General features: G+C 41.6%; 1 protein-coding gene across 1 annotated transcript; it reads left to right on the forward strand.

Moving 5' to 3' along the window:
* Positions 1-77: 77 nt before the first annotated feature.
* On the forward strand, positions 78-10,699 carry renbp (renin binding protein). Its single transcript, XM_003962904.3, has 11 exons — positions 78-215; positions 950-1,055; positions 1,214-1,289; positions 1,375-1,450; positions 7,645-7,826; positions 8,093-8,320; positions 8,677-8,758; positions 8,939-9,114; positions 9,272-9,403; positions 10,075-10,162; positions 10,462-10,699. The coding sequence occupies exons 2-11, from the start codon at positions 952-954 to the stop codon at positions 10,533-10,535; spliced, it is 1,218 nt and encodes a 405-aa protein (XP_003962953.1). The 5' UTR covers positions 78-215; positions 950-951; the 3' UTR covers positions 10,536-10,699.
* Positions 10,700-11,235: the final 536 nt, after the last annotated feature.

Consider the following 11,235-nt stretch of genomic DNA (forward strand, 5'->3'; position numbering starts at 1 on the left):
CCAAATCAGCTGTGGAGATTGATTAGTCATGTCTAATCGCACACATTCGATTATCTTCAGCCAATAATGCGAACGCTGTAAAAACAAACAGAAAAACACATAAGAAAAAGAAATGAATCTGAGCAGGATAATGACTCTTTTTGGCATGTGACCTATTTCCCCTCCCTCTCCGCCTGTTAACAATTCTTCCATCTTGTGTTTGGACCCAAATGACGGTAAGATTTAAAATTTGGGATGTTTTTAAAGGGGGGAAATACAAAATAAATCTCGTAGAATAAGAAAAAAAATGAAGTGACGAAGTTGTATTTACGATGTTTTTGTCAAACGAGAATCGATTGTCGAATAGTCGAACTTATTTTGTTTTTACTGCTGTCGTCAAATATTTAGTAACGACAAGAGAACGTATTAATGATAATTCACCAAACAGGATTAATCATAAATCCTCGCCAGAGTCCGAGTTCGCATTAAGTATACATACGCCAAAGTATCGGGCGCTAATCGAAGAATCTGATCAGCAAACTGTCACTGAACACGTGGATGTGCGCGGCAATTCGATTAATAGGACACATTACTTGTACGTGTTTGATTAAAAAACAAAGACATAAAACGGGAGCAATAATCTGTAAAGAAAAAGGGGCAGTGTCGCAAATTAATCTGGCTTTAATTTCGCTTTCGTTTAAAAGTTGCTTTGCAAACTACCAGCTATGTTGTTGTTGTTGTTGTTGCTGCTGTTACCGTTATTAATTTAAACTGTCACATTGTATTTCCGGCTCCGTAAACTCACCTGTAGCGTCGGGTCACGTGATGCGCACGTGGCCGCAAAGATATACATGCGCAGCACGCTTTTTTTTCACTCAGATAACGAGTGAGCCAGTTGTGTCTTTGTGCGCGTTGTGCGTAAAGATAGATGCAACTCTTCATAAATCATCCTTAATTTTCTCCTTGTAAGGAATGACGTCTGTGATCCAGCTAGAAGAATGTAGGGAGAGAATTCGCAAGGAACTGGACACCGTAGTGGACTTCTGGCTCAGATACTCTCATGATCCCGACCATGGGTAGGACAATTAATGATGATTGTATTGATTGTAAATCTAAATTGTAAAAGTGTTGTTCTTTAAGTAAGATGAATCTGAAGACAACAATCATTTAAAAGCTAGCATTTCTACCTTTTACATCTGTATGGCAAAACTGAGCCGTAGCCTTCCTGTTCCAGAGGGTTCTTTAATTGTATCGGACGTGATGGGAAAGTTTACGATGACCTGAAGTACGTCTGGCTGCAGGGGAGACAGGTAGGGTGTGTGGATGGACTTGACTTGCGGTATGATCATGAGTTTTTCTTGGTGCAGACATATTGAATGTGTTTAACCTCTGCAGGTGTGGATGTACTGCCGTCTATATCGGACCGTGGAGCGTTTTCACAAGCCTGAAATCTTAGAGGCCGCAAAAGCTGGTATGTCAAATATTGCGTTCGGATTAACTTGCTAAAACACCAAAGCAGAAGCCTTTTTGATGGAGGAGTGATATGTACAGAGTGTAAAGGACTGAGGGGTGCTGACAGTAAAGTCCAAACTTTAGTCTTGAATGATCCGGTTGATTGGGTTCAAACCAGGGTTCTATCTGAGCCTCTCTGGTGTTGCCTTTTTGGTTGGTGGATCTTTGCCTAGTTTGAAGTCTTGACCTTCCTGGATCAGGTTTTTTCAAATCCAGTCAGCTTTCCTCAGGCCGACCAGTCTCTCCAAACCAGCTGCCGTTGTGCTCAATCACCATGATCTTATTAAAATTAATACTAAAGCACAAGTTGGAGAAACTAATATCACAATTAAGTGTGGACTGTTAAATATTAGATCTCTTTTGTGTAAATCCCTGTTAGTACACGACCTGAGAGCGGATCATCACATTGATTTATCTTGTCTTACTGAGACCTGGCTTCAGGAGGAGGAGTATGTTAGCTTAAATGAATCTACTCCTCCTACCCATCTTAATTATCATATTCCTCGTGTTACTGGTCGAGGAGGGGGAGTGGCAGCAATCTATCACTCCAAGTTATTAATTAATCCTAGACCAAAATATGGCTCCAGTTCATTTGAAAGCCTGACTCTTGGCATCACCCATCTGAACCGGAGGACAGAAAAGCCACTTTTGTTTGCCCTGCTGGGCCACATTCAGAGTTCCTATCTGAGTTCTCTGATTTCTTATCTGACTTGGTCCTTAGAACAGATAAAGTCATTATCATTGGAGACTTTATTATCCATGTAGACGTTGTAAATGACAGCTTTAGAAATGGCTTCATCTCATTACTTGAATCAGTTGGTTTCCTCCAGCAGATAAACCAACCAACTCATAACTTCAACCACACCCTAGATCTAGTTCTGACTTATGGTGTTGAGGTAGAACATGTGTCAGTGTTCCCTGTTGGATTGCAATACCTCTCGTGTGTCACTGCCAATCCGCGTGTTCTTTAAAGGAAGACTTCAAGTAAACAAATGTCAATTTTAAAATGTATTTAGCAAACAGAATCAATTCAAGATACAAATATTACAGAGCTCCGGGCCAGTTCATAACCCTACAAACAACAAAGTCAATTGTCAGGGCATGAAGTCTGACAACCTAACTATCCCTTGGCCCAGTTTATATAGAAAGACATATGTAATTATTGATGCTAATTCAGTCCAATCCAGTCCTTCTTCTTGGGTGACATCTTCTTCTTCCTGCGTCATTTGGTGTTGGTGCAGTCCTTCTCCATTGTCTTCTCAGATGGCCAGGTCAGAGGTCTTATTCCTGTGCAGGAACTTATCAATCACCAGTAAATTATGCTATCATATTTTACGATGAGGGTCTACCATTTCCTGTCTGCCTGGCTCCAACTGTCTAAGCAGTATTCATGTCAAAGAAGGGTCAACTGACTTGCTTATGTGTATTCCTACTAAAGATTATATAGTATTCCTAACTTCTAAACTAACTGTAACACAAAACAAAAACATATAGTATAACACATGCTAATAAGATAAAAGATGCTAACAATATAAACTAATTCTCTTCATCCCTCAGAACCCCCTTCTGTTAGATCATTCTTTGATCCCTTTTACATTTATGATTAAGGATTCTTCTATGCTCAGAGCACAGTCTTACTATAGCAGATGTCTTTCAGATAATGCTGTAGCTAAGTTTAAGGAAGTGATCCCTGTGCTGATCCCAGGACCACCGTGTGTTTCCCCAGGGATCAATCATTATAATCTTAGCCCTGCTGAGGTTGACTCTATTGCTGAAGGTGCAGCAACCTCACTGAGAATCACGCTTGATTCTGTTGCCCTCCTGAAAAAGAAAATAGTAAATCAGAGGAGGTGTGCCCCCTGGTATAATTCACATATCAGGACCCTCAAGCAGAAAGTGCGAAGACTGGAAAGGAAGTGGCATTCTTGTAAAATAGACAGCTATCATGTAGCCTGGAAAGACTGTCTATTAGTTTACAAAAGGGCCCTCCGCAAGGCTAGAACAGCTTATTTTTCTTCTTTAATTGAGGAAAATAAGAGCAACCCCAGGTTTCTTTTCAGCACTGTGGCCAAATTAACCAAGAGTCACAGTGTTTTAGATCCACGTATCCCTTCTTCCCTTAGTGGTGAAGACTTCATGAGCTTCTTCACTGATAAAGTTCTAGCTATCAGAGAGAAAGCTAACCTGGCCATCCCAACAACTGGACCATCACCAGATGTGCTGACTGTGGGAACATACAGGTTCTCCAACGAGCCCTTAAACTCCTTCACCCATATATATTTTTCGGAGGCGTCTTCGCTAATTCAGAAATCCAAGACCACCACGTGTCTTTTAGATCCCATCCCAACACACCTGTTGAAGGATGTTTTACCATTGATAGGCAGTTCTATCCTGGACCAGATCAATTGTTCTTTAGTGACAGGTTATGTACCCCGGTCCTACAAGGTGGCAGTGATTAAGCCGTTGCTTAGAAAACCATCACTGGATCCTGATGTGTTAGCAAATTATAGGCCGATATCCAACCTTCCTTTTATCTCTAAAGTTCTTGAGAAGGTGGTGGTGACTCAGTTACTGGAGCACCTGCAGAGGAACAACCTGTTTGAGATGTTTCAGTCAGGCTTTAGAGCTCATCACAGCACAGAAACAGCACTTCTTAAAGTTACTAATGATCTTCTCATAGCTTCAGATCATGGACTGGTCTCTATGCTGGTTCTGCTGGACCTCAGTGCTGCTTTTGATACAGTTGATCACAGCTTCCTGTTACAGAGACTGGAACATGTGATTGTGATTAAAGGGACAGCACTAGACTGGTTTAGATCATATTTATCTGATAGATACCAGTTTGCTCATGTCCATGGTGTTCCCTCCTCATACAGTAGGGTTAGCCATGGAGTTCCTCAAGGTTATGTACTTGGACCAATCCTCTTCACCTTGTACATGCTTCCCTTAGGGAACATTATTCGGCATCATGGGATAAATTTTCATTGTTATGCTGATGACACTCAGCTTTATTTATCCATGAAACCAGAGGAGACAGAGAAGTTAGTGAAGCTCCAGACCTGTCTTAAAGACATAAAGTCCTGGATGTCTTCAAATTTCCTCCTCCTTAACTCTGGAAATACTGAGGTCATGGTGTTTGGTCCCGAACTTCTCAGGGATAGATTAGATCACATGATCACTCTAGATCAGAGGTGTCAAACTCAAATACCCAGTGGGCCAAAATTCAAAACTGGGATAAAGTCACTAGCCAACGTTGATATTTATTGAAAAAACTCTTCCTCCGGCATTGGAACCTTTTGGTATGGACCCAAACTAGTTTGGCTCAACAACTTAACCTGGAACAAGCAAAGGTTAAGACAATACAATATATAATTTATTATTGCACACATGCAAAATCGAAATTCAAATAAAAAAACACATCACTGGCATATATTTCTTCTCTTTTAAATTTCAACAGTAATCTTTTGCCATTGTAAGTTAATTTATTGTAAATGTAATGCCGTTTCATCTCTTCTACTTTCTGGCGCCTTTGAGTCATTTCCAGGTGTGTGTGTGCTTGTCTTGGTGTTGTGTTTTATCGTGTCATCTGTTGTTGCTCTCCTTGTAATGCACATTGTCTCCACATACAAGGAAGACAGGTCCTTCTTTTACATATGTTAACAGATATTCTGCCACCTACCTGTTCGGAAAGTTCTTATTTTCTGCCTTTTTTTTTTCAGAGGGGTACTGCCAGAATTAGCATTAGCATATAAGGTCGCTCTTTAAGCGATAATACCGGCGGGTCAGCACTAATAGTCAATTGGTATGGCTTTGCGGGCCAAATATAATTACATCGCGGGCCAAATTTGGCCCACGGGCCACAGTTTGACAACTATGCTCTAGATGGTATCTCATTAACATCTCGTCTCTCTGTGAGGAATCTAGGAGTAACATTTGACCAAAACCTCTCCTTCAACTCACACATTAAATTAGTCTCTAGAAGTGCCTTTTTTCACTTGAGGAACATCACAAAGATCAGGAAGCTACTGATGCGGCATGATGCTGAAAAGTTAATTCATGCTTTTGTTACTTCCAGGCTGGACTATTGTAATTCTTTATTATCAGGGTGTCCAAACAACTCTTTAAGAAGCCTCCAGCTGATCCAAAATGCTGCAGCCAGAGTTCTGACAGGAATTGACAAAAGAGATCACATAACTCCTGTAATGGCGTCTCTTCATTGGCTGCCCGTTAAATTTAGAATAATTTTTAAAACCCTTTTTTGACCTACAAGGTCCTCAGAGGCCTAGCTCCATCCTACCTGGAGGAGCTAGTGATACCTTACCAGCCCAATAGACCGCTCCGCTCTCAGAATGCTGGTCTACTTGTGGTTCCCAGAGTCTCTAGGAGTAGAATGGGGGGCTGAGCATTTAGCTACCAGGCCCCCCTGCTATGGAACCAGCTCCCTGTCCAGGTACAGGAGGCTGACTCCATCGCTACATACACAAGCGTATTGTTACTAATTCTGTAGTTCAAGTTACTATCATGGACAGACAAATTATCATACTTAGGGGGTCGTCTAATCATTAGGTTAACAGCTTAGCTGTGCTGCTATAGGCCGAGGCTGCCGGGGTCCTGAACATGATCACCTGACAGGCCAGATATCGCCGCCTTCGGAGCTGCATGATGACCTCCGGCCCCGCTGACTCGCTGTATAAATAGTGTATTTTTGTGTGTGTTTCTGTGCCTCTCCTCTCCTCTCCTCTCCTCTCCTCTCCTCTCCTCTCCTCTCCTCTCCTCTCCTCTCCTCTCCTCTCCTCTCCTCTCCTCTCCTCTCCTCTCTCCTCTCTTTACCCAGCCGGCCATCAGCAGGAGGGTCCCCCTACATGAGCCTGGTCCTGCTCAATGTTTCTTCCTGTTAAAGGGGAGTTTTTCCTTGCCACTTTTGCTTGTCTGGGGTTAGGCCCTGGGATTCTGGAAAGCGCCTTCAAAAAATTTTGATTGTAAAAGACGCTATATAAATAAAGAATGATGATTTGTGGGCTTCCACAAGTGAGGTGCCGATTGACCCAGTAGTGCATCAGATCCCTTGGTGTGGGTGCCCTGATCCAGCCCTCCATCCAACCAGTCCTAGCCCTTTAAACTCTCTGTAGGGAGAACTAGCACAGGAAAGACTGACCGAAGCCAGAGGCCAGAAGGCTCGTCTGGCTTCTATCTATTATCCAAATATCGGTATCTGTCATGTTTATTCCTAATTCCTTTAAATGATCAGCACCCTTGGTAACTGCTGGAAAATTGTGAAAGCCACAAGGTTGATATTTCTTTTTTAAGGATAAAGAAACATACTAGAACCCATGGCTGGAGGTTAGAGTGACACACACTTTTGCATTTAAAAAAAAAAAAGAGCCCTTTGGTTGAAATCCAATTTTCTTTTTTTAAATTGTGAAACCAGATGGAGCAAAAGAAAATAAACATCACCAGGTCACAAAAGCAGGTGCAGTGGGTAATTCTGATGAAAATAGGGTTGGCAAACTAACAAACTTGTCCAAATGATTGTGATTCTAAACAGGGATTGACTAGATAAAACCTCACAGAATAAGACGTGATGTTTTATCTAGTGTCATTTGTCAAGTTGTTTCTGCTCCTAAAGGCTCGGCCAACGGAAACTTGCTGGCTGGGAAGCTCCCAGTACCTTTACTCTGCCAGTATGCTTGTCTCCTCACTGCCTGAAGAACATTTCCACAAAGAACTTCTGCTTTTTGCAGGATGCATCTGTTCAGCCTCCCTTCCATCATAAGACATTATGCTTGATTATATTATGACTGTTTTTCTGCAGATAATTTCACTTACATGTGTTTAATACATTCCAGTTTCATTGATACTAGCTATGCTAGCGGGTTTAGCTCTAGTCAACCCTGCTTGTTATTGTTGCCTGCAGAAAAGAATTGTGCTGGTTGTTGTTGATTCTGTAGGTAAAGTCATTCATGCACAAAAATCAAAGGAATTGAAGGGTGGCTGTCACATGGAGACTAAAATCACCTACTAGAACACGCTAAATGCATCCTCAATGCTTTTAGTGTGTTCTCGTGTATCTTACAACAAGGTGTTATTGTCTGTAATTACCGGTAACTGATTGTATTAAAGCACGCTAATGATGATTTTCTGTCTAAATGGCAGGAGGAGCATTCCTGAGAAGGTTTGCCCGTGTCTCTGGGGGCTGCGGTGGAGACTGGAAGTGTGCTTTTTGCTTGACAAGGGATGGAAAACCAGTCAAGATCCAAAGAACTATATTCAGTGAGTGCTTCTATATCCTGGCCATGGATGAACTCAGCAGGGTCACCGGTGACACGGACATGCAGGTAGGCATCATAAGCAAGACATTCACTCTGAAGACATTCACTCGCAGCCTTTTCTGCCTTTGTTCTTTACAGCGAAGCCGTCCACTCAGATCTTTGTTTGTCCAATCAGTGTTTACTTCCTTCCTTCCCTTTTTTTTTATACAAAGATACTAGAGCTTGAAGTTGAGTAGAAATTATAGTTTGACATTTGTTTGTCACCAGTAAAATACCCATCTCATCTAATATATTACTTTAAAAGACTTTATTCTGGTGTGTTGTGTTGCTAGCTGGAGGCTAACCAAATGATGGAGCAGCTCATCTACTGGGTACAGGAGGACGCATCTGGCCTGGGTCGCCCCCAGCTGGCCGGAGACGCCCCCACCAATAACATGGCAGTTCCCATGATGCTATTGTGTCTGGTGCATCAGATAACTGAAGGTCGTGGGCCAGACGTGGTTGGGAAGTATCGGAAATTGGGCTGCTGGTGTGTTCAACAGATCCTGCAACACATTCAGGTGGGACCACAAAGAAAAAAAAAAAAAGGTCATAACTGACATGCAAGTTAACAAATATATTCAAATCATTTACAGCAAAATATACAAACATCTGATTGCGAATATTATTCTATAAATTGTTTTGTTATTAAAGTAGTGGCAGCTGAGGTTTAGTGACCAAAAACACAACAGTCGGGTGTAGTCATGCACTTCTGGGGACCTTTCTACCTATGGTAGAAACCCAGTGGCTCCAAGCAGATACAGATGTGTTTTTATTTTACCAACGTAACTTGGGAATCCACATCTGAATTGTCGCTCCTTTTGGACCTGAGCGTGCAGCAAACTGACCATTATGTTCTTCATCTGGGTGGTTACAGAGAAATGGCACAGCTATCCTGGAGAACGTGTCACCCGAGGGAGGAGAGCTGCCCGGCTGTAAGGGTCGACTCCAAAACCCAGGTAAGAATTATATGGCCAGTATTTATTTTATTTAGTAAAGTGAAAAACATACTGCGTAGACACCTGAAGGTTCCTACAGAATTCAGTGACATAAGAATCAATCTATTATCGGTAACTAGAACCAAAATATAAACTCTCCTTTGGACGCTGCCCTTCCCATTTCCTCGTATGGTGAACTAGGTCACGCTCTGGAAGCAGGTTGGTTCCTGCTGCAGTTCAGTGCAGAGCAGAGCGACCAGGTACTCCAGAGGACAGCCATCAACAAGTATTTAAAGCTTCCCTTTCAAGATGGCTGGGACAAAAAACACGGTGGCCTCTTCTACTTCTTGGATGTGGATAAACACTGCCCCACACAGGTGATCTAACCATCCACTGCAGAGGTTTCCATCACCGATTTGATCAGATATTTTGACAAACGCACGCAGATCTAGTTTGTGAAGAGAAAAAAAGCTCCTTTGAACTACTTAGAATCCATGATCCTGTGAAAAGTTTTGTCTGTGTGTGTTTGCTCAGCTGGAGTGGAACATGAAGCTGTGGTGGCCTCACTGTGAAGCTCTCATCGCCTTCCTGATGGCTTACAAGCAAACCAAGAACCCGGAATTGCTGCAGAGATTCTTTCAAGTTTATGAATATACATTCAGCCATGTGAGTATAACGTACTTGCCGTCCAGCGGCATAGTTGAAGGGCTATTTTAATGTTTTGACAGGCCCAAAACATAAACGCCACAAACAAGTAAAACAATTGAGACGTGATTGTTTTGCTTTAAACACACATGCACGCACACAAAACAAAATAGTTTTGTGTCATTTGTTTAAATGTGGTCTTTATGACTTGGTGGTGTTTGTTTGTGACCTGTCACTAGTTGATGGACGATAAAGTTTTTAAATCTTGAATGTAATTTAATTACATTAACAAGCTGTGTAAGCTAACTTGTTTTGTTTTATATCTGGCCAGTGTTGAATATTTATATATTGTGGATTTACAAAAAAAATCAGTAACTCTGTTTTAAGTGTGAAATAAAGACTTGAATGAATGAATGAATGAATGCCCTCAATAGGTCATTGGTGTTTAACCAGTTCGGGGGGGGGGATTGTCAAACATTGTCAGACAAAACTTAAAAATACCTCTTTTGATACTCAGCAAACAGCAGACATGTGTAAACAAGACCTAAACAAGTTAATTAACCATGCGATCAATTATCGGTTTACTAAACTCGGTGATTGGCCCAAAAAAATCCCAAATCTGAGATCTAAATCTAAACATGCTCAAGAGCACTTGGGCCTAATACAGTGTTACTCTGTTGAACCTTGTGCAGTTTCCAGATTGTCAGGGAGGTGAGTGGTTTGGCTATTTGACACAAGAAGGAAAGGTAGCGCTGGACTTTAAGGGAGGCCCGTTCAAAGGTGAGACATCAGCTGCTACTCAGCAAATGCAACAAGTTTTTGATTCCTGTAAATCTGTGCATGAGTTTGAAGTCTGTATAAAACCGTTAAAAATGACAATTCAGGACCAACTCTTACCTCAACCCTTGTTCCTACTTACGCCGAGAAGAATATCTGTTGAACTGAAGTGTCTGTATTACCAAACTCACTCAGAAATGTTGTTTTCTTACTGTTTATATCATTAGGGTACATTATTAACGTTGGCATCATTGTTGTTATCGCTGTTGTGATATGAACTGTAATAACTGTCTTGTCTGCAGGGTTTTTCCATGTGCCACGTTGCCTCTACATGTGTGAGTCCATCCTGGATGATCTGCTGGCAGAGAAAACTTAATTTTAAGACTTATTCTCCTAAATGTGTAATAACGTTTGGGCTGAATAAAATTCAGGATTTGTTCTGTTCATTAAGATAAACAGTAAACCTCTTTCTAATTCCAGTTGATCTCAAATGGCCTAATTTTGTGCCACATCTGAGTAAATGTCTCAAACATTCAAAAATGCTTCATCAGTTATTAAAATAAGGAGTCAACATTTCCACATTAGCAGCACGTTGTGGGGAAAAATGTCCTTTTGAAATAAGAACATGGACAGACAGGACAAGGCTTTATGATGATATTAATGATAATGGTCATTTTAATATTGTGACTGCTGGAAAACCTTGGAAACGGAACAGTGGTTTTATATTTTTAGGCACCTGGAAGATTGCTTCCTCAAAAGTCCATTGTATAATGTGCAATGACAATCAAGACACCCATCCATCTGTCTGTCCATCATTTCTAAGGCTGGACCTGGAGGCCAATCAATCAGTCTTTATTTATATAGCATCTGTTACAATCAAAATTGTCTCCAGGCGCTTTACACAATCCCAGGGCCTGACCCCCAACAAGCAACAGTGGCAAGGTAAAAAACCCCTTTAACAGGAAGAAACCGTGAGCAGGACCAGGCTCATGTAGGGGGACCCTCCTGGTGGTGGCCGGCTGGGTAGAGAGGGAGAGAAGGGGGAGGAGGACAGGTAGAGATAATGCAAATACTGT

The sequence above is a fragment of the Takifugu rubripes genome, chromosome 3, assembly GCF_901000725.2.
Source record: "Takifugu rubripes chromosome 3, fTakRub1.2, whole genome shotgun sequence".
In the NCBI taxonomy this organism is placed as follows: Eukaryota; Metazoa; Chordata; class Actinopteri; order Tetraodontiformes; family Tetraodontidae; genus Takifugu; species Takifugu rubripes.